This window comes from Grampus griseus (genome assembly GCF_964374135.1).
Source record: "Grampus griseus genome assembly, chromosome: 14".
In the NCBI taxonomy this organism is placed as follows: Eukaryota; Metazoa; Chordata; class Mammalia; order Artiodactyla; family Delphinidae; genus Grampus; species Grampus griseus.
Window position 1 is genome coordinate 22571156 of NC_139008.1, and position 24469 is coordinate 22595624.

The 24469-nt window shown below is 45.5% G+C and overlaps 1 protein-coding gene across 1 annotated transcript in view; it reads left to right on the forward strand.

The window, feature by feature from the left end:
• The window catches only part of GPR139 (G protein-coupled receptor 139), a gene marked incomplete at both ends in the record, with an annotated part of 39842 nt that extends 16838 nt beyond the window's left edge, over nucleotides 1-23004 (forward strand). Inside the window, one exon of the mRNA XM_082671367.1 lies at nucleotides 22070-23004. Coding sequence (XP_082527493.1) covers nucleotides 22070-23004 — 935 coding nt within the window. The remainder of the gene's footprint in view (nucleotides 1-22069) is intronic.
• Between the last annotated feature and the right edge of the window lie 1465 nt (nucleotides 23005-24469).

The window sequence follows — 24469 nt, forward strand, 5'->3', positions numbered from 1 at the left end:
GGGATGGAGATTTCCATCGCGCTTTCCATCAGTTCTGTGAGAGACCTAGGGAGATTTCAGGCACAAGCAGGGCTGCTTCGGGACCCAGGAGACAAAGGACAGCCCAGAGTCATCGCAAAGGAGGCCCTCCTCCCCACCTGTGGGCGCTTAGAACGCTGTGAATGGAATCTTCTTCCCATTCCATCTTCTGATCAGCCATTGCTGTTATGTTTGGGCTTTGATACTCTTGAGGTCTCACTTACTGGTTCCAATAAAGTTTTGACTACTTGTCTTGAGTTCTCTAAGCATACTACTATATAATCAGCAAATAAGAATAAGAATAATTATGCTTTCTTGAATAGTGTCACCTCTTTGTTTAGTTTCCTACCTTAGTGTTTTGGTTAAACTGTAGATTGGGACCCTTCATTAGTAGCATTAGTATGTAACATTAGTTAAGTTAGTTTTACGAATAGTATTTTATTAGACTGAGGAAAATGGATTGAGGTTTTGAGCAAATGTAGACAAATGGCTTCGGGAACAGAGGGGCAGGGGCCAGGGTGGAGCTAAGAAGTTCCTGCGGTAACTCACGTATAATATGATGCCATTCAGACTTGGACGCTGCACTAAACAAATATTTATCAAGTGCCTACTATCTGTCAGACACTGTGCTAGTGACTAAGAATATGTTCCAAAATGAAGGAGACATAGACCTGTCCCCCACCCCAGTGTCAGGGGAAAGAGAAGAGACATCTAAGAAGTATTTGGATAAAGAATTAGCTGGATGTGGCCTTATGGGTGGGCAACAAAAATTCCTACAAGTCTCAAAACCTGCTAGTGTAATTGATAATGACCAGGAAATTGACTGAATTTTTATTAGAGTCCAAAATCTATTACAATTCACTAACCTGAAAAACAGATGAGAGCAATGAAATGAGAATTTTTCATTTATGAATTCTTTTGAGAATGTGGATTCAAGAGAAGTTAGCAGGTATTTTAATTTTCTGCTCTCTCTTTCCCGATACCAATGAGGCTTCTCCAAAATATCTTGTGATAATTAACATTTGCCTAACGTCTTTCCAGTTTGCAAAGCCGCTTCCGTGCAGCGTCTCCTTTGGTCCCCACGACAACCCTGGGAGTTTGCAAAGCAATTTCACTGAGGTTATCACACTGGAGACTTGAATTCTCAAACCTCATTTCCCTGTGGTCCACATGCCAGCCAAGCCTGTCACTTTACAGTTCTGCAAACACAACATGGTTTCACATTGGCTTGATTTTGTACTTGTAGTTCCCTCTGCCAAGAAAGTAGCCCATCCCTTCCCTGTACAACCAAGGAGTGCCCTCTTCATTCTGGAAAACCCTGGGCAGGCAGGGAAAGGCCTTTTTCCCTGGGACACCCTGGAGTCAGGAGTCCCCAAGGATGGGGCCCATGTCAGAGGCAGACCAGCAGGCCAATGAGCACAGGGCCTGTCCTACAGCTGATTTGGGTGTCATTAGAAGCAATGGTCCCAAGGCCTTCTGACTTCTTAAAGAGTGTAGCAGTTAACAATTTGAAGTTGGACAGATCTGAGTTCAAATCCTGGCTCTGTGACTTACTAGCTCTGTAAACTTGGGCAAGTCTCTAAACCCAGTCCCGAACTCCCTCCTTTATAGAAAAGATCTGATAATACCCACCTTTAAAGTGAGGGGAGCAGCAGTGACTATTTTTTTTTTTTTTTTTGCGGTACGCGGGCCTCTCACTGTTGTGGCCTCTCCTATTGCGGAGCACAGGCTCCGGACACACAGGCTCAGCGGCCATGGCTCACGGGCCCAGCCGCTCCGCGGCATGTGGGATCTTCCCGGACCGGGGCACGAACCCACGTCCCCTGCATCGGCAGGCGGACTCCCAACCACTGCGCCACCAGGGAAGCCCAGCAGTGACTATTAAGTGTAAAACGCTTATCACAGTTTTTAGCATATAATAGATTGCTAAGTGGAAGCTATTCTTTTTATTATTAAGACCACTTCTGTCTGCATCTCTGTTCCTGTCCTGCCGCTAGGTTCTTCAGAACCTTTTTTTTTTTTTTAGATTCCATACATATGTGTTAGCATATGGTATTTGTTTTTCTCTTTTGACTTACTTCACTCTGTATGACAGACTCTAGGTCCATCCACCTCACTACAAACAACTCAATTTCATTTCTTTTTATGGCTGAGTAATATTCCATTGTATATATGTGCCACATCTTCTTTATCCATTCATCTGTCGATGGACACTTAGGTTGCTTCCATGTCCTGGCTATTGTAAATAAAGCAATTATACTCCAATAAAGATGTTAAAAAAAAACACTTCCAGGAATTCCCTGGCGGTCCAGTGGTTAAGACTCCACGCTTTCACTGCTGAGGGCCCAGCTTCAATCCCTGGTTGGGGAACTAAGATCCCACAAGCCGTGCAATGCAGACAAAAAACAAAACAAAACAAACAAAAAAATAGCAGCCTGGAGAGCTGGGTTGAATTTTTTAAAATAGTAATATTATTAAACAAAACAAAACACTTCCCTCATGGCAGAAAAAGGTATAGAATCACTCATCATCCTCATCATCACCGTTGCTGCCACTACTGCTATTATTATTTACATTTTCTCTTATTTCTAAAGAGAGAAAAAAAAAACACTTGCTTTTCTACTGACACTTTCCCTGTCCTCTCTTGGAAATGATATTTCTGCTCAGAAAAAAAAGGGAGGCAGATTGTTGTGTCATAAGCAGGGCTACAGCAAAGCATGGGGGGCATCAATCCAGGGGGCTGGACAAGCTGACTCCTGAAGGGTCAAGGACAAGGGTCAACCAGATAAAGTGGATGAAGAATGTTCTGGGAAGAGACTACTGCATCAGCAAAGACCCAGAGCCGGAGACAGTGAGGCTTGTTTGGGGAGCTGCACGTGCTTTGGTTCCTCTCCGCTGGGACAGAGGGAAGGCAGCACTCGTGAGTGAAATGGGATGGAGAAGGGAGCCGAGGCCACAATTCCAGGGGTGTCGACTCTGCAGCCCTGACTTCTGTAAGCACTTTCTATGCATTGACTTATTTAGTCCTCACAATAGGCTTCATTTCACCGCTGAGCACATGGAAGCACAGAGATGTTAGGTAACTTTCCCCAGGGTCACACAGCCAGTAGGAGTCACACCTGGATCCAGTGCCCATGCTCATCACCACAGCACTAGGAAGGGCACTGCTCCTTTTCTTCTGTGACATTCAGGTGTGTGTCCCCAAGCTAGAAAAGAAAGAGACCCCCTCAAAATCACAAGGAAGCAAGCCGACTTTCACCTGCTGAACCCAGCTTGGGCAGAATGGAAGCTACGCTCTCTCTCTGCCACCTCCCAGCGTGCAGAGGTGGGTCTTTAGAAGTTCCCAAACATAAATCCATTTCCATATAATTACATCTCCTTGACCTACATGTCATTCGGCCGTGTGGCACAAAAATCAATTTCTCCAACCAGAGAAAATTGCTTCCTGAGGCCCCCAGGTAATTAGACATTGTCTTCTGGGCATGGCCTGTTCCCTGTCCATCCATGTCCTCTGGCACAGGTGCTGCCGCTTCAACCCCGCATCTGCTGGGAGAATGCAGGTCCCGTCGTGGAACACAACCACCACCAGGACGCTGGCCTTGGAGAAAGTGCAGCCAGGTGGTGTACATCAGGGAATTTTCCAATGTTCTTGGACATCCAGATCCCATGGAACTTTCCCCTGCCGGCCTAAGAGGGGAAGGGGACACGTTTTGCAGGAAGATGGTACCTCTCGGCATTTCTGCTGCTCCTGTCAAATTTTATATAGGAGGAAGCTACAATACCAACCCATGTTTGAAAGTTTCAATGAGTTATATAAAGGACTCTCTGTTCTCCACCACCCCCCTCAACTACCTTCAAGGACGTCTAAATAACAAGCATCTTACTTAGTAAAACCCTTTAATGCTTAAAGCCCTTCACTGAATCTCCATCACCTCAGGACAAATTCAACTCAAACCCAGTTTGAATCATTAGAATCAAGTGCTGTTACTTCTCTACCTCTTCTCCCGCCAGGCCTCCCTCCAACTCCCTCCCCGGCTCTGGGCAGGGGCAGGCAGATGGCAGAAATGAGTGCGGCCCATGGGGACTTGTTGAGCTGCAGGGTAGCCCCAAGTGGAAATGTGGGCCCAGTGTGGCCTCTCCTTCTGATTTTCAAAAGAAGTTCAAACCCTCAATTGGACGTGAAATACTCCAATTTGTAAACATGGCAACTGATTCAAAAATCTTAAAAACACATCTGCAGCCTGGAATCAGCCCCTTAAGCCCCCAGTCTGTGGCCTCCATTCCATGCTGAGCTTAGGAGCTGAGCTGCTGCAATGGCCATCCTCTTTCTCTCGCCTCTTGGCCTTCGCACATTCTGTTCCCTCTTGTTGACACACTTTGCTCCCCAGTCATTCGACTGGCTCCCATTCCTCCATGTCACTGCACACGTGCCACTTCCTCCAAGAAGTCTTCCGTGATCCTCTAGGCTAGACTCGTTACCCCTTCCTAAGTGCTCCCATAGCACGATGCCTCCTGCTGTCATGGAGCTTCTCTCTGGTGATCTATCTGGCTTCTGCCAGGATAGGAGCCACAGAAAGGAAGAAACCATTTCCTCGGGTTTACTATGACGTCCACGGCTGTAGCAAGGTGGCTGAATCCAGCAGGGAGTCAATGTCTATAATAGAAGGAAGGGTCTGGAAGTCGGCCTGAGTAGTCTTGGTGAATATGCAAAATTCTCCTCAGCCCTGAGTCTCTTGGGTTGGGCTGGTGAGCGACAAAATTAACAGTTACTGGGCACTCACTATGTGCCAAATACTCTTCTAAGCCCTTGATTTAATTCCCACAAGAACCCTAAGAGACAGGCATCATTATCCCCATTTTACAGATGAGGAACTTTAAGGCACAGAGTTATTTAAGTAACTTAGCCAGGGTCACAAAGCTAGGAAATGACAAACTTGGGATTCAAGCCCACAAAGTCTGGTTTCAGAATCGGTGCTCCCCACTTTCCAACAAGGGAAAGAGTCAGTGCTCTAAGAAAGAAACTATCACACCCAATAGAGAAACGAATAATACTTTTGAGTACATACTAAATGCTAGGCATAGTAATAATGCTTTTATATATGAAGTTACTCAGTCTTCTCAATAAGCCCTTTGGGGAAATGGTATTTTCCCCCTTGCACAGGTGAGGAAACTGAGTTAAATCATGCCTGGACAAGTAAATGGGGAATTTGAGTCCAGATCCATCAGCCATCATAAGAGGAAACAGGAAAATGTTCCCGAGAGGCTACCTAGAGAGACTGGGTTTAGAGAGAAGACAGAGGGAAGGGATAAGATCAAGCCGTCACGGATATAATGGAGTACCACAGAAGTGACAGCCAGCAGATGAATACTCCACAGAGAGCGCCTTGGGTAACCCATTCATCCACCCATCCATCCATCCATCCGTCACACTTTTATTCCTCTAACACTGACGGAGTGCAAACTCTTTGACTGCCCTGTGATAGGCCCTCAAGGTTCAGAGAAAAAAGATACAGTCTCTGCCTTCCAGAGAATGGGTGATAAAGATTTTGAAGGAGATCAGTACCAAAATGTTGTAAATACTCTACCCAGTGAGGTGCTTACCTCAGTGCACTGAGATCAGGAAAGGCTTTAAAAATAAGAAGTCTGCCAGGCAAAGTGCTGTAGGCAGGGAAGGCCTTCCAGGCAGAAGAAGTAGCCCATACGATGCTACAAAGCCGAGGCAGAACACGGCACATTTAGGCAATAGCTCGTAAAGTGAAGAGCATTTGCGTGGGATGCAGAAGGGCGCTGATGGTGTGGGGGGTATCCGGTCGGCTGTGCAAAGACACTGGATTTTGCTACAGAGCAGAGGTCTCAAACCCATGGGCCACCCCCTGTGTGTGTGTGTGTGTTGCCTGCAAGCCTCTCTTGAAACACTGGATGACCTGGCCACAGTTGGCTGTCATTCCCTCCTGGGAAACCACCAGGGGGAACTAAACAGTGGCTGCCCTCTTGAAAGGGGGTATAAGCTGGGCAGCTCACTAAAGGCCCCCGCAGGCTCACCTCACACATTGATGTCACCTAACTGGTCCCTTGTGCCATTTGAGTTTATAAGCCCTGGCATAGAGCCATTGAAGGTAGCAGGGAGTTTGAATGACTCCTCATGCTGCCTTGGGATGACTTATTCAGTAAGCTCTCAGCACCCTGAGTGCAGGGTCTTGTACTCCTTGAGAGTCTGACCCAGGCTTGGCTACATAGTTGAGCATCACTAAATTTATGTTGAGCTGAAATTGGATTCACATGGAAGATTCTGGCACAAAACCTCTTCTGGAGAAGCTGATAGTCTCTAAAAGATCTCACACAGTGAACACTAAATTAATTTCCAGTTACCCTTGATCACATCACCTGACTCATTTTCTGCAGTAAACACTTAGCAGTCTTCCAGTCTATTCAAAACTATGACAAAGCCCTTCTGCATGTCTAAAATGCCATGTTAATCTATGTTCATAGTCATTCATTCATTCATTCATTCATTCAACAAATATTTAGAGCACCTACCATATGCCCAGAACTGTGTGAGAGGTTGGCAATATATTAATAGTAATAAGAAAAGCAAACACACTTCCTGCTCGTCTGGATTTCTAACCTAATAGTTATGATGGTAAAATTATATAGCCTGTATGGTACCAGGCACTGTGCTTGGTACTTTCCATATATTAATTCATTTAATCCTCACAAAAGCCTATGATAAGTGCTGTATCATCCTTTCCATAGATGAGCAAACTGAGGCATAGAGAGGTTAAGTAGATTGTCCAAGGTCACACAGCTAGAGTGGCACAGGCAGGTTTGAACCCTAGCAGCATGGCTCCGGAATCTGTACTCTTTGCCTCTTACCATTCTGGGATGACACTGGGAGTCCCTAAAGTGACTCCCAAATCATCAAAGTGATGGTTGTGATAGTTGTGGTCAGCACTGGTGGTGTCTATAGCAATGGAACCCTGGGTAAGTAGATTAACCATAACAACATGTTCTGGGACCTTTGTATATAATAGTGAGTGGTTTTTTTTTTTTCCTGACATCACATGGTATTGCTTTTCCTTCTTTTAAGTTGGAGACACTTGATGCAGACCTAATACTAGAAAGCAGCTGGAGGCGCGAAGTGACAGCTGACTGCTGCAGTTTATACGTGGCCTTAGCTGCAGGGCAGCCAGCTGCCCCTCGGAAGTGGCCCCTGGGAAGAGAAGCCTTCAGGCTAGAAAGACAGCTTGGGTCATTAGCTGAAGAATTATTTGTTTAATTTATCTGTTATGTTCCTAGTTCTTGACTGTGTTGCCCACCATCCTGCTTCCTTTGCCCATGTGGCTCCTGGATCCCACCAGCCCCTCCTTCACGCTTCCGTGCACCTTTCCCAGGCCCTGAGGTCAGAACTCATTGCCATTTTCTCCCATGGGCCTGAGAAAATGCCTGGGCCACCTGGGTCATGCTCGCTGCTTGGTCGTGCAACCTCTCTCCCTTTCTACCTCGCTTGCTAGTGGGGAGAGACTTGTCTCTCCACACCAGCAACCTCAGTGCTGTGAATGGCACATAGTATATGCCCAGCACGTGCTTTTTGAATGAAAAATGGTCCAGAGAAATGTGTGACCCACCAAAAGCCTCAGAGTTAGCAGGCAGCAGAGCAGACCTCAACTCTGTCGACATAGATCGTAAGCCCCATGTGGACTCACGCCACCTGTGCGTTTGCACATTGCTGCATCCACAGTGCCTGGCCCAGTGCCTGGTGCATGGTGGGCAGCTCAGTAAATGTTTGTGGAATGAGCAAATGAGTGCCAACCTCCTTTAATTCTTCTGTTGTCCTTGCCTGTGTGGAAGAAGACAGGCAACAGGAATGAAGGCTTTGTGTTGGCTGCGTTTTGCATGCACAATTGATAAGCTATTTGCCCACAGCTAAAAATACCTACCCCCGACAGCCAGTGGGAGACGGATGGTGCTTAGTGCAAGACATTTAATCAAACAGCAACAACCTGAGCAGAGCCACAAAAGCCTCTGACACCACGGTGAACTCCAGATGAAGAGCCCAGAAGCCTCTGACTTCCTGTTGGTCCCCTGACACCCAGTGACCATCACTCTGGGTCCACAAAACAAATGAGCATTCTGTGCACATGGCAGCCACCAGCTGCAAGTCTGGGGACGGCCATGTGGGCGGAAACCATGCACCTGGGGTGAATCCCAGGGAGAATTAGCCCGCGCGAGCACCATTCCATACAGGAGGCGCCATGGAGAGGGTCTCGGTGGTAAGCCCTGGACTTGGAGGAAGTGATTAGACCCTCAGAGGCAGAGACGAACCCCCTGTCTCTTTACCCTCGCTTATTTCCAGGGACTGTGAGTCGTGGGTGTTCTGGAAGGACCTACAACTCCTCTGAAGGGAATTCTTCCCTCAGTTACCTCATGCCACCATACATGCCAGCTGATACACACTGTTAAAAAAGAAAAAGAAACAAAATACTGACCCATTTCTACTTAATAGTTCCCTCAAGCTAATGATGGAAGCGTCTGGATGAGCAGGTGCACTGAATGGGCTCCAGAGTCTAATAAATTGTTTTTGAATCCTGGGTCCAGCATACATTTGATGTCTGATCTGGGCCAGTCTCTTAACCCACTGGGCCTCAGTGTTCTCATCTCTATAATGGGGATATTAATAGCATCTATCCCTTTATGTCATGTGAGGATTAAATTTGATGCCAGTAAAACCTTTAGCAAGTGAGTCACACATAGCAAGTGCCTAATAAAGGAAATGGTTCTTAATAAATGTACCAGTTATTACTGCATGTGCTCAGCCCTTGTATTACAGGTCTGCGTGAACGGAAGAACTGGAAGAGGCATTTGACACTTTTGCATCCAACCTCAGTCAACTTCTTCACCCTCTGAGCCTCAGTCTTTCTCATCTATAATAGGGGATGAAAATAGTACCTACTTTATTAGCAAGGATTCCATACTGGATATTTAATGTTAGATATTATAATATTAGATAATGTTTGATATTGTAGACATGAAATATGCTTCATGTATATGAAGCAGTGAGTTCAGGGCCTGACAAACAGCAAACAGCTGCCCTGAGGACCTTCCTCCTTCCTGCCTTTGCACGTGCTGTTCACTCTCCCTGGGAGCCTCTCCTTGTCTTGTGTGCCTGTTTAACCCCTGCCCACCTTTACCAAACGGGAGCTATGATACTATTTTTTAAATTATTTCTTTACTATTCACCAGCTCACTTTGCAGATATGGAAACTGAGGCTCTGAGAAGGGAAGGGGCTTGTCCAGGAGCACACAAGCGTCTATGTGAGAACTCAGTCTAACCCGAGGGGCCTCCTAACAAAAATGGAAAGGCTAAAGATGCTTTCTTTTTTCTTTCACAGTTTTACTGAGATATGATTGACTTACATCACTGTGTAAGCTTAACATATACACATGATGATCTGACTTACATATAGTGTGAAATGATCACCGCAATAGGTTTAGTTGGCATCCGTCATCTCACAGAGATACAAGAAAAAGCAGAAAAGGAAACAAAAATGTTTTCCTTGTGATGAGAACCCTTAGGGTTTACTCTCTTAACAACGTTCATCTGTAACATAGAGCAGCATGAAGGACACTTTCACTGACCGAGTGTGAGAAACAAGTTAGAGGTCTTTTCTACAGCCAGTTCTCCCATCCTCAAGAACTACACCAGGAGAAGCCCCACCTAGATTTGCGGGCGCTGCTTCGCCTGCACCAGGCCTTCGCCTGGTTCAGTTTTTCACCTTCACAGGACTGGTCATCACACTCGCAGACAATAACTGTGACCACTTATACTGCACACTCTCCCTGGGCCAGGCGCCGTGCTAAGAGCTTTGTGTGTGTGAGAGATTCCCTCTAACCCTCACAACAGCCCTCTGAACTGGAGAGCATCGTTACTCCCATTTTATTGATTGTTCCTTGTGTTTACTTGCCCAAGAGTGCTAGCAAGAAATGTGCAGATCTGGGGTGCAGCCCAGCTCCTCCAGACTTCAAACTTCATGCCTCTCTAAGGAGCCTGTCCTTTCCGATAACTCTTCTGTTCTGTGTTTGCTGGAGAGCCACCTCAAGCCCTGCCCCCATCTGTCTCTGTGACAAACCCCCAGAGCTGAAAAAACACAGTCGCATCCATCACTTAGTACAAAAGTTGACCCAGAATGGCACCGTCAAGTGCTTTCAGAATGCTTCTTTGACTTCCCAGCTGTGCCGTCTTGGACAGGTGGCTAAACCTTTCTGAATATTAGTTTCTCCTCATTTGTAAAATGGAGATGAGAGCCTACATTCTGCTTGCACTGTCATCTCCTTAAATATTTCTTTAAGTCAGTTCACTTTTTGGATAAAGTTATTTTATAAACAGGCTTTTATCACTACCCTAAATGGAAAAATAACATTCCTCTAGTACCACTTAAACTAAATGTATAACTTTGAAAGTAAAAAATGTTCATCAGCAAATCTCATAAAATCATCTCATCTATACAGAGCCACCCAGCACACAGTAGGTGCTCAGTGTATGGTAGTCATAAGAAAATGAAGCTTGGCATTGAGAAGTATGGTTTGGAAACTTTTGAGTCTGTTGGCCAACTTGAATGTGATTTCCCAGTTGAGAATCTAGTTGTTGTCATGCTTACCCAAAGAAGCTGTGCATAGTCAAAAAGCCAGAAGCAATTTTACTGTCAAGAGAAGGCCAACTGATTGGCCTGTAGCCTGGAGGAGGACTCACTTCTCCCCATCGCCCTGAGTCAGACTGCCCTGGGGTAGCCATCTTAGCTCTTGCTGACTACTCAACCACAAGGGCAGGCTTGCTAGGTCTCAACTAGTCCTGGTCTATACTGGAAAACACTACTTTATTAAGTTCTGGGAAAAAGGAAACCTGCACCATGTATCCAGGTCCCAAGACTTCCTTGTGGCAAATCCACAGCATTTCTTCTACCAAGGCAGGCATCACCAATTCATTGCAGCACTGCTAAACCCAGGTGTGGTTTTGGAATGTTTCAACATGGCACCCAGCAGCCCCTACCAGTCAATTGAAGAGTAAACATTTTTGTCATCCCTGCCTCCGGCTATGCTATCACCCTGGGCAGGAGATCCTAGAAAGGGAGATTCAAAGAAAGGAAGAAACACAGATCCTAGCTTTGAAAAGGATCCACTCAAGTGCTAAATGTGGTGACAAGTAGGGTCTCCACAAAAAAATAACAGTGAAGGGCATGATAGTAAAGCTACAAAGAAAATTAAAGAGCTGTCAAATAAGAACTAAAATTTTAAAAGAACAGAAGCTGTTTCAGAGAATGCAAGAAACAACTAAGTTATCATATAGTAATGGCTCTTAAGGGTATAGTTCCATAGATAAAGACCGATGTTTTTCTCCACCAAGCAGAGAAAAATAGAGAGGGGTTGTTGGTGGGACACAGCTGCAGCTAGAGGAATTGGGAATGAAGAATTTCCAGGGCTTCCCTGGTGGCGCAGTGGTTGAGAGTCCGCCTGCCGATGCAGGGGACACGGGTTCGTGCCCTGGTCCGGGAAGATCCCACGTGCCACGGAGCGGCTGTGCCCGTGAGCCATGGCCGCTGAGCCTGTGCATCCGGAGCCTGTGCTCCGCAACGGGAGAGGCCACAACAGTGAGAGGCCCGCGTACCGCAAAAAAAAAAAAGAATTTCCAGATAAGGTGACAGGACTATAGTGCCTGGAATGATCCATGGAGGTAAACGAGAATCTTCCATGGATTCCTTGAGAGCTCAGACTCTCTCCTATTCAGCTCTGCTTCCAGCAAAGTGTCTGGCCTCTAGCTCAATAATTGTCTGCTGAACTGAACTGGCCAGGTGTGAAAAGTAACAAAACTAACATTTACAGAGTGCTCACCATGTGCCAGGGGCTGTACTAAGTATTTTACACGTTATTTCCTCTATTTTTCTAATAACCTATGAGGGTGCTATTTATATTGATGCCGATTTCACAGATGTAGGAATTGAGGTTCAGGGAGATTAATCACTACACTTCACAACCTCTTCCAGCTACGATAGGTTCCTTTTTTCTTTTTTTTCTTTTTAAGTGAGAATTTTTTAAATTATTTATTTATTTTTTGGCTGTGTTGGGTCTTCCTTGCTGCGCGGGGGCTTTCTCTAGTTGCAGCGAGCGGGGGCTACTCTTCGTTGCGGTGCGCGGGCTTCTCATTGCGGTGGCTTCTCTTGTTGCGGAGCGCGGGCTCTAGACCGCAGGCTCAGTAGTTGTGGTGCACGGGCTTAGTTGCTCCGCAGCATGTGGGATCTTCCCAGGCCGGGGCTCAAACCTGAGTCCCCTGCATTGGCAGGAGGATTCTTAACCACTGCGCCACCAGGGAAGTCCTATGATAGGTTCTTATGTACCTGGATATGTGGGGTGAAGTTCAGCCTGCAAAGAGGAAAAAGAACAAATGGCCCTTCAGAGCCCTTGCAGGAACCTGGAAGCTATCCCTCAGGGATTGCCTTCACATGAGCTGGGGCCCCACTGCCTGACCTCCACCCCACTAGTCCACAGTCAGTTTCGTGCCCCTAATAGCCAACTTCAGGAAGTATGTTCCACATTCCCTGGCTTCTGCCCTGGAGCAAGTGGAACAATGGGAAACAAGATTGGCCACTGGCCAGCGGGCAGTGCCTGGGGTTGGGACCACATGGATGGACAGCTGCCCTTGGGAAACCCTTCCCTGCTCCTCTCCTAGAAGCCCTCAGGGCACAACTGCCTGAAGACCTCCTGGCACCATCCACAGAGGTCAAAAAGACTGAACACCAAGTCCCGTCAGCATCATCTCCCCCCATCCCCCACTGGAGACGAGATTTTAATAATGCTGATGGGGTAGGAAAGGCCCGGGGGGCATGGGGGGCTGAGTCAGTCAGCAAATGCATAAGACCTGGGCATGTGGGAGTAGGTTAGGACATATTCACCGTTCTTGGGTTCCGTGGCTCCTTCTTTGGGGAAGGGAGAGAGCATCTAGAGGGGAACCAGTCAGAGAGCAGTGAGGGAGCTGTTAGGGACTGGACAGCTGAGAGCTCCTAACCTGAGAGGACGCAGCACAGAGGCACCAAAGTCTGTGTGGGGAAATGGGGAAGGGCAAGGGTTGGCTTCTTGGGGAGGGAGCCAACCTTGGCCTGGGTGAGCTCTCGAGAACACCTGGTGTTCCCAAGCAGAGTGGGGCAGGACCCAAGGCCCCCTCGCTGTGGGCCTCCTTAAGGAGAAAAAGGCATTCAGGGAGCACCCCCCCCCAAGGGGTGCTAGAATTGTCCTTCAGGCTCAGCTGGGGGCAGACGAGGCACCAAGGCACCAGTTGTCCGGGGTGGGGCGGGGCAGCCTCCAAGCTAAGCGCCGTCCTGCTGCCAGGTCAAGCCCTCCAGGGAGCGCACGACGTTGATCTGCTCGGCCAGCACCTGGCCCTGCCCTTGAGGCGCCGCAGGTGTCAGGCTGAGCTTTCAGGTCCTTCCTGGTGCCCAGCAGGAGGATGTACACCTCAGGGCAGTGGTGACACACTTCTGGATGCCACTTGTGCCGCACGTTCTCTGGCAGTGGAGACATAGATGACAAAGACGTTGGGCTGAGGGTGGGAGAGTGTGCGAGACGGTCATGCTCCTGGCCCCGCGTCCCACAGGTTCGGGCTCACTGTGTGCCAGTCAGGTGCACTTCGGGCACTGTAATCGTCGAACGCCACAGGGTGGACTCCTTGGGGAAGGCATCAGCTGTGTAGCAGAGGAGCCCCATCACCTACCACCACTCGCTTGATGCTGTGCATGGTGGGTGCAGCTGCCGCGTCGAGGCCACGCCTCCCTCCCCTTCTGGCCCCTCTGGACGCAGTGACCTGGTGCCCTGCCCACCACGGGGGAGCTGGGGCAGCAGCAGCGGCTTGGTTCAGGGTTCCAGAGCCAGCACCAGCATCTTATTTCCCCTTTCCCCTTTATCTCCCCTTGCTCCAAGATCCCTCCGAGACCTGTAGTGGAGCAGGTAACAGTAAGGGAGATGACAGCCCTCAAGAGCAATGCCCCATCACCCAATTCAGTGCCCACTCCCCAGATGATCTAAACAAGGGCAGTGCTGACTTCTTGCCTGCGAGGCTTAGAAATGGCTTTTCCTAAAAACCTGTCCTTGAGGCACCTTCCAGCAACCATATAAATAGCACCACTGGAATGGCTCACAGTGTCAGGGGTCGTCATGTGTCTGTAGGACATGAGGGCTGACTCTTCTAGTACAAAAGATAGGCACCTTGAAGGAGGGAGGGATGCATTTAAGTCACAGGGGATGGGGGCTGAAAGGGGTGAATTGCTCTCTTTTTGGAAATTCACGAAAATATAATTTAGGATGCAGAGAAAGAGGATTTGCAGAAGGTAACGCCAGGAATTTAATCAGCCCAGATACACAACTCTTTGTTCTTTTCAGAAGACCTGCGTGGACCAAACAGCTGTGGTGTCAGTGGCCTGCTCTCGTTCACATAACTACCACTGTAGTCAGAAAGTGCTTCTTGGTGTCTAAACTAAATCTTTTTGTAGCTTCACCTTGAGCTCTTTCCCTTCTTACAAATTCTATTAGCTGCCTTTAAGAAGAAAGGAGGGAGAGAGGGAGGAGAGAGGGAAGAAGGGGAAAAATGTGTGTTACCCTTTAAGCCAGCATTTCTACTTTTGAGAAATTATTCTACAGAAATATGCAAGGATGTTTAATGAAGCTCTGTGGTGGCCAAAATAATAAAATAAAACAAAATAAAATAAGTAATGTCCAGCCATAAGTGAATATTTCATGAATATAATTGACATAGGAAAAAGTTCACGATTTATTTCTAATTGATTAAAAAACCAACTTGGGGCTTCCCACATGCCACGGAGCAACTAAGCCCGTGTGCCATAACTACTGAGCCTGCGCTCTAGAGCCCACGAGCCACAACTACGGAAGCCCACACGCCTAGAGCCCGTGCTCTGCAACAAGAGAAGCCACCGCAATGAGAAGCCTGCACACCGCAACGAAGACCCAATGAAGCCAAAACTAAATTAATTATTTAAAGTTTTTAAAAAAGAGAGAGAAAAAAGATAATAAAAAACCAACTTGCACAACAGTATTAGTGTATGATCTCATTTTGTGGTGATAATCTTATTACTAATTATATTTATAATTATAGGCATATAAATATCCTAGAGATACAAACACCAAATGGTTAATAAACCTCTGTTCTGGTTGCAGCATTGCAAACCACCCGAACACTTAGAGGCTTAATACAGCCATTCAGGATTATTTGTCCTGGTTCTTAGGCTGACTGGGCTCAGCCGGATGGCTCTTTCTCAGGGTCTCTCACAGTGGCAGCCGCAGGGCACTGGGACTGCAGTTATTTGGGGGTTCCATGGAGCTGGACATCCAAGAGCGCTCACTCACATGACAGACACATGACACAGACACATGACAGACAGTTGATGTTGGTTGTCGGCTACGAGCTCACCTGGGGCTTTCAACCAGAGTCCCTACACACGACATCTCCGTGTGGCTTGGCCTTCTCACAGCTGGGCTCCAAGATGGAGCATCCCAAAGCAGGTATTCAAAAGGCCCACGTACAACCTGCTCATGCAGTGTCACTCCCACAGTAGTCTACTGGTCGAAAGTGAATCACAGGGACTTCCCTGGTGACGCAGTGGTTAAGAACCTGCCTGCTAATGTAGGGGACACGGGTTTGAGCCCTGGTCCAGCCTTGGATGGGGGAAGATCCCACATGCCGCAGAGCAACTAATCCCGTGTACCACAACTACCAAGCCCGCATACCACAGCTACTGAAGCCCGCATGCCTAGAGCCCGTGCTCTGCAACAAGAGAAGCCACCAGAGAAGTTACCACAATGAGAAGCCCGGGCACCGCAACGAAGAGTAGCCCCCACTTGCTGTAACTAGAGAAAGCCCATGCGCAGCAACAGAGACCCAACGCAGCCAAAAGTAAATAAATAAATTTATTTTTTAAAAAAAGTGAATCACAGGACAAGCTCCAATTCAAGGGGAGGAGACTACACAAAGGCATGAACACCAGGAGGTATGGTTCACTGAGGACCATCTAAGAGACTAGATACCATAATCTCTCTAGAAAATGCGATTCGGACAGACTTTCACTTTCCAGTGTCTAATGTAATAGTTACATGTACAAACTCAGGAGACAAAAAGCCTGGCTTAATGTCTGGGCTCACCACTCGCTTGCTCTGTGACCACAAACAAGTTACTTATAACCTCTCTAAGGCTCGATGCTCTCAGATAATTGTTCCAACCTCATAGGGTGGTTGTAAAAATTAAATGAAATTAAATGTGTGTAAGAGGCTTAGAAGTAAATGCTCAATAAAAGTGAGCTAATAATATTATTTTACACTGATATGTTTAATTTTTAAAGGTATATTTTACTTTTGTAATTAAAAAAAATAATTTTCAAAGACCAAAAAAAAACAACCAAAAACCAAGAAATGTAGCAGAATTAAGAGATATAAACTCAGAACTCCCAGTCAGGGCTCTTCCAAGGAATCTCCAGGAACTTCTTAGTCCTCACAGACACAGAAAATACCTCTGGAAAACCTTGACCCTTTCCCTCTGCACCAGTCAACCGTCCAGTGGTGGGGTCTGACAGCCCAACCTGTGCTGATCTTTTAACGCTCCCTAAATCCTCTCAAGTTTGAGCATGGTAAGCTGCAAAGTATAGGAAATGAATTCCCCCAAGAATATAACCAAGAAGCTTTGCAATCACAAAACATGGGCTTTATATTACCCACCTGTCCAACGACACCATTGACAGAAAAGATTTGCTTTTTAGAAGCACTGACTTTTTTTTTTTTTTTTTTTTTTTTTTTTTTTTGCGGTACGCGGGCCTCTCACTGTTGCGGTCTCTCCCGCTGCGGAGCACAGGCTCCGGACGCGCAGGCTCAGCGGCCATGGCTCACGGGCCCAGCTGCTCCACGGCATGTGGGATCCTCCCGGACCGGGGCACGAACCCGTGTCCCCTGTACCGGCAGGTGGACTCTCAACCACTGCGCCACCAGGGAAGCCCTAATGCAATATTTTTTAAAGTAAAAATGCAATGAAATGGAATTTCAGGTGGTGATGACTTGGGTTTCTTCGCTTATTCACCCTTTATAAATACACACAGACCCTGTCAACACCACTCCTTTTCTTTGGGGAAAAAACTGTCACAGTGGAAATGAAAGGATTTTTCAATGTGGGGAATTATAGCAAATGCCGACCTTGGGAGTTGAAAATTCTACCTTCTCATTTCTTTTTCAGAAAATCAATACACAGGCATTGTTCCATTCCCCTCTGGGTCTCTGTGGCTCACACATCTCTCTCATCCCAAGGATGTTCTAAGTGTTCTTGATATTGCCTTGGGAGCAAATCGACCTGCACGAAAGCAATGGGAAACTCAATGTCTGCGGGTTAGTTTCTCGAGAGACGCAATTACTAGAAACTTAAGGAAATGTCAAATATGAATAGCTGGAAATTTAATTTGGAGTTGATGACTTGCCTGACTTAAAGCATTAATTAGATGGAGATGGAATATTTTTGAAGAGTTTGGATATGGAACATTTTTAGCACCACATTACAAACAGGGTTCGATGAGGAAGTAAGAGATGGTGTTGGAAAGTGACTCTCCGCAGAATATATACAGTCAGCCCTCTGTATCCGTGGATGCGGAACCCACGGAGACAGAGAGCCATCTGTACTCTACAATTTTATTTAAGGGACTTGGGCATCTGCAGATTTTGGTATCACAGGAGGGTCTTGGAACCAATACCCTGCAGATACTAAAGGATGACTGTATAACATTTTTTTCTGGGGACGCCCCAGCATTTATTCATCCCTACCCCCCTTATAAGCTGGGGAGCAGAGCAGGGACGTGAGAGAGTGTGTGGACATTGTTTAATGAATGGAAAAAAGAGGTTCTGAGAAATGACGGCACTTTTCTAAGTCCGGGGCAACTGAGAGAACAGGAATCACTTTCCTCCGGCTGGAAACGAAGCGGAACTTGATATGCCATAAAGTCAGAGAGAGCTGGAGTCAACTTCAGGCTCTCCCACTTACTCAGTTTGTGGCTATGGAGAGAGAACCTAAATATCAAAGCCTCAGTTTCCTCCCCTGTAAAACAGGGATGATAATAGGACGGATGAGAGTCCTTCTTTCAGTTCCATGAATACCAAGTTCTTTCCTACCTCAGAGCCTTTGCACTTGCCATTCCCCCTGCTTAGAGTTCTTTTCTCACGGATCTTTTTATGGCAGATCCCCTCTCCTCATCCTTAATTGAACTCAAATGTCCAATCTAAAAAACAACACCCCCCAACGATTTGTCTCATCCCTTGGTTTTATTCTGTATAGCATCACTATCTGAAATTCTGTTGTACATTTTTGTATTTATGTGTTGTCTCTCTCACCCACTCTACTATAAGCCCCATGATAAAAGGGAACTTGTCCATTTTGTTAATTTCTGCATCTCCAGCACCTCATACAGTGCCTGACACACAGTAAATGCTCCGTTAATAATTGTTGAATGAGTGGATTCTCAGTCAAGAACTAACATTCATTGAGAACTTACCACATGCCAGATACTGTTCTAACCACTTTATAAAAATTATCTCACTTAGTCCTCAGAATAACCCTATTAAACCTATTTTATGAAAAAGGAAACTAAGGCACAGCGGGATTGAATAAATTTGCCCAAAGCCAAAGAGTCAATAAATAATAGAGCCAGGACTGAACCCCAGGCAGCCTGGCCCCAAACTCCACATTCTAAATCACTGTGCTCTGATGCTCTTGGCTTGATGGGAAAGCATCAGACCTGGTTTTTGGGGTTTTTTTTTTTAACATCTTTATTGGAGTATAATTGCTTTACAATGGTGTGTTAGTTTCAGCTTTACAACAAAGTGAATCAGTTATACATGTACATATGTTCCCATATCTCTTCCCTCTTGAGTCTCTCTCCCTCCCACCCTCCCTATACTGCCCCCCCCCAGGTGGTCACAAATCACCAAGCTGATCTCCCTGTGCTATGCGGCTGGTTTTACAGCTTGAGTTCCATGAAACTCTGACTGTCAGGTCAGAGTAGCCTAACTTTTGACCCATAACCTCCTCCAAAGCCTTTGCCCTTCATTCTGTATCTATGCACCTGTGGCTCATGTATCACTGTGTGTATTCTTGTTTGTCTCTTTAATATTCAGCCCCTTGCATGCTGTTTCTACACTCTCTGAGTGGAGACTCTGAATGTCTACAATACTAATTTGTATCCATCTTGGGCCCACGTACACAGAAGGAAGATGCTAGATGTTTTCTGAAAGGATGTCTAAAGGAATAAGACATTTTCGAACACTTTTCAACAGGCTGTTTAATAAAAGAGAGCTATGAAGTGCAAAAATGTATACAAAGCAAGTAGAAAGCTATATGAGTATTCCTTGCCTTAATAAACTCAACTCTTCATGCTTTCCCCACCTCAGGGCCTTTGCACATGCTGTTTCCGTTGCTTGAAACACTTTCTCCAACCACCTTTTTTGCCTATTTACCTCCTACTGGGTCTCCAAATTTCAGCTTGGACATCACTTCCTCAGTAAAAGTTCTTCTGATAACTAATAGCACTTACTAGAGCTTCCAGTTACACATTTTCTTCTGTGATTCTTCGGTTGATGCTTTTCTTGCATAGTAAACTCTAAGCTCCATGAAGTTAAGATGGACCATGTCTATTTTGTTCAATATCTCCTTCCAGGGCATAGCTCATAGTAATTATAGAAAAACACTGTTGGATGCATAAGTAAACTTTTGAAATTCCAGGATTAAGAATATAAAGAATTTTGCTTTAATGGACCTCTTTTCTTAGATATTGACTTAAAGTAAAATTTACTTATAATTTTTCTTTATTGTCCAGGGTGTAACATACTCACATGGTGCCCTCACTCCCGCTTAGAAGTACTGATATTGCCGAGTGGTTTAAAGCATGGGTATTGAATGCTCTAAACCACTGGGAATGAATACTGGATAATTAATATAATTGGTACCTTAACTCTCCACCACTTCAAAATGTTATTTCAAAGTGCTTTGAGCAAGAACAAGGACAGCACAGCCTTAAACAAACAAACAAACAAAAAAACCTGACAGTGCCAAGTAATGAGAGGTTATGGAGCAACTGGAACTCTCATACTCTACTGTTGGGAGTGCAGATTAGTAAAACCACTTTACAGAGCAATTCAGCAATATCTGGTAAAGATGAAGATGCACATATTCTAAAGCATAATAAACACCCTTCTACATATGTATATACTACCTGAGAGAAACTGACACATAGCTACTTCTCATGGAGAGTCATATCAAGGTATTAACTATAGCAGTTTATAACAGCAAAATCCTGAAACCAATTTAAATGTGTATATATATATATATATATACACACACATATATACATATACAAAGACACATAGATGTCTATATATAGTATATGTGTATATATATATACACATATAGACAGCTAGAGGTATATGTCTACATTAATGTGTATATATACATACATAGACACGTGTGTATATGTATAAATATGTCTGTGTATATATGAATAAATAAATTGCAATAAGGTTATTAATGGAATTGCTCTATAGTTGTTAAGATGAGTGAAATAGATCTACATGTATCAAAAAAAAGAGGTCTCAAAAGCAACTTGTTGTGTGAAAAAAAGCAGCATGTAGAGTGGCAGGTTCTGTATAAAAGAATGTTAAGAGTATGCAAACGTGGCCCTGAAGACCGCAGCACTGTGGTTGCCTCTGGCGGGGAAAGGCGGAAGGGAAATGATGGGCTGGAACAATTTCAAAGAAGACTTCAACTGCATCTATAGTGTCGTTTCTTTATTTAAAAAGAACTAAAGCATATGTGGCAAAGTGTTAAAATGTGTTTAACCCGAGTGATGACTACACCAGAGTGTGCATATTAAAGACATTTTCACATGGGGACTATTGTGAAATAATTTTAAAGGCACATGTGAGAAAGAGAGCCCTGGATTCCAGCTCTGCCACTGCACTTCAGACAGGGGACATAAATTCTCTCAGACCCTTGTTTGCAAACTAAGATTAATAATGTTCAAATTTCAGGTTTGGTTGTGACTTAATGAGAATAAGTGTGTAGAATGACTTCCAGATGTTATCCGTTGGGATCATTTCAGAGTGAGTTCCTAATGACCTTCCAGATGTATCTTATTCAGAGAGACATTTGTTGTTTTAAAACTGATCAGAATTATGTGGATGCATTCCAAAACAATTCTGACCCCCAGAAAAATAATCTATTGCTACTATATTTGCAAAACCTATATACACACATATTATACAGACATGCATAAGCACAGATTATTTATTAACTATGATTGCCCTGAGGGAGGGGTATTTGGGTGGTTGCAGAATAAGAGTGGAAGGAAATTTTACTTTTCTATTAACTTTAATTATGTACCATGTGTACCGACTCTAAAAATAAATATAATTTATTTTTAAATTAATCTAAAGGTCATGATCTTCTCCATTCCTTCAATTCTGAACCCACTTAAAAAAGAAAGGTCTTAAAATCCAAGTTCTAAAGGTTCTTAAGAGGTTGTATAGTCCAATGTCCTACTTGAGCACGGGAAACAGGAAATGCCATCCCAGCCCCATATTCTCCATGCAGTCAGACAAAACAAAGAGCACAGGATTGGGGATTAGAGCATCTGGGTTTGGTCCCTGTCACCATGAATGACTAACTCTGTGGCTCTAAGTGAGTTCCTTAAGTTCTCTGAGACCCAGTCTCATTTCTGAAGTGAGGACAACGGCAGCACCACTGTCATGACTGTGTGAGGGACAAATTAAGTACCATGTGAACAGGAAACTTTGTCAAAATCGTGTCCAGATGTTTGTATGAGGTGCGATTGCAGTGCAGAGATTGTCCCTCAAGAGCATGGGTTCAGTCCCTTTGATTTCCGTGGGAGTGCCTGATACACTATGCCTAGGGGCCCCTAGTAGGCAATAAAGTCATCTTGCTTCAGATGTAAGCCAGATTCTCTTCTCTCCACAGCAAATATCCTAACCGTGATCATCCTCTCTCAGCTGGTGGCCAGGAGACAGAAGTCCTCCTACAACTATCTCTTGGCACTTGCTGCTGCTGACATCTTGGTCCTCTTTTTCATTGTGTTCGTGGACTTCCTGTTGGAAGATTTCATCTTGAACATGCAGATGCCTCAGGTTCCCGAAAAGATCATAGAAGTGCTGGAATTCTCATCCATCCACACCTCAATTTGGATTACTGTGCCATTAACCATTGACCGGTATATTGCGGTCTGCCACCCGCTCAAGTACCACATGGTCTCCTACCCAGCCCGCACCCGGAAAGTCATTGTAAGTGTTTATGTCACCTGCTTCCTGACCAGCATCCCCTACTACTGGTGGCCCAACATCTGGACTGAAGACTACATCAGCACCTCCGTGCACCATGTCCTTATCTGGATTCACTGCTTCACTGTGTACTTGGTGCCCTGTTCCATCTTCTTCATATTGAACTCAATCATTGTATACAAGCTCAGGCGGAAGAGCAATTTTCGCCTCCGTGGCTACTCCACAGGGAAAACCACTGCCATCTTGTTTACCATTACCTCCATCTTTGCCACACTCTGGGCCCCACGTATCATCATGATCCTCTACCACCTGTATGGGGCACCCATCCAGAACCGCTGGCTGATGCACGTTATGTCCGACATTGCCAACATGTTGGCCCTTCTGAACACGGCCATCAACTTCTTCCTCTATTGCTTCATCAGCAAGCGGTTCCGCAAAATGGCGGCCGCTACCCTCAAGGCCTTCTTCAAGTGCCAGAAGCAACCAATACAGTTCTACACCAACCATAACTTTTCCATAACAAGTAGCCCTTGGATCTCGCCGGCCAACTCACACTGTATCAAGATGCTGGTGTACCAGTACGACAAAAATGGAAAACCTATAAAGGTATCCCCGTGACCTCATAGGTTTGGCACCTAGTGTCTCTGCATAATCCATTTCCAGATGGGAATGTGGCCCATCCTATGGCTGAACAGCTCTCCTTAAGAGTGCTAACCTGATTTCCTGTCTCCACAGATTGAGCAACTCTCAGACTGGTAGATGAGGCAAGATGGAGGAGAAGAAAGAAAAGCATGAATCTTGTTTTCATTTATGCATTCATTTCTACCAAGTCATGCTGACAGCAGAAGTCCCTACCAGTTTGAAGATGTCATTGGAGGTTGTGTCATTATCCTGTGGCCTGTAAGGACACACAGTAGAGAAATAGTCTATGACTTAGCCTTGGCACCATCCACAGTCACTGGAAACCGCTCATTTATGTGACACATCAAGCCACAGTAGCACATAGCTGAGCCCACACTCTTCTTCCAAGAGCTGAGGTCATCCATCATTTCCCTGTGTTGTTACCAGCAGCTAACGATGCTGACCAATTCGAGAATTTTCCAAGGTGCCCTTTGTCCTAGTGAGGGTTTTGGTCTTGAAGTGGGCCTGGCACCCCAATCTGTAGAATGAGATTCTGGGGGCAGGCGAGGATTGGATCTTACTCAAACTCTGGTCAGAGCTTCTGTGCAAAGGCTCCTGACCAAACATAACCACGACACTCAGACCTGGGGTCTAAGATGCAGCCTTTCTATTTGCCATTATGTATAGATTTTAACTAGTTCCTCCAAAACAAAGACCCTGCCTGGTGTGTGGGGATATAGGAGGAGTTCTTGAGCCCAGAAAAACAAAAAAATAAGCTCACTCTTGCCATTGTTTCAATCCATCCTTGTGTCAGCTGTGTACGGTCTCCTTACTCAAATAGCTTCTTGTTGCGGTGCCGCTCACGCTTCCTGGAGAAGCCTTTATGTGTAGAGTTGCCAACCCTGCCTCCTTGCTTGCTGAAGCTGTCACCAAACTGTTTTATTTGAAGTGACTTTGGAACTGGGTTTAGTTTTTGAGGGTCAGGAACTGTAGCTCTCCAGGTGTGAAGGGAGACATTCTCAGCTCTGCCCCACTGTCCAGCTGGCATTGCCATTCGGCCGCAAATGGCAGTGGAAAGGTATGCATGTTGTCTGCATGTCTGCGCTTTGATGCACATGGCTCAAAAGCGTGGTGCCCGTTTTTGGTGATTCTATTTAACCCAGATCCTTTGCAAAATAATAAAATATGAATTTATTTATTCTGCTCTTGTCTGTCCAAGGCAAGAACAGTTCTAGGGTGTAATTAATAGAGGCTTCCCTGGGAACTACAACTCATGTGTGCACACACACAGACTTGATTACATTAGGTTCCTATGTACCCCATGATGTGTTTTGAAAGAAAAATCCATGCTGGAGTTTTTCTCAGTTACATTTTTTTAAAAACTTCTCTCCCAGATTCCCAGTATTTGAACTTATCCCTCTTCTAGAAGAAGTCTTCCAAAATGATTTTGGAATTGTATGAT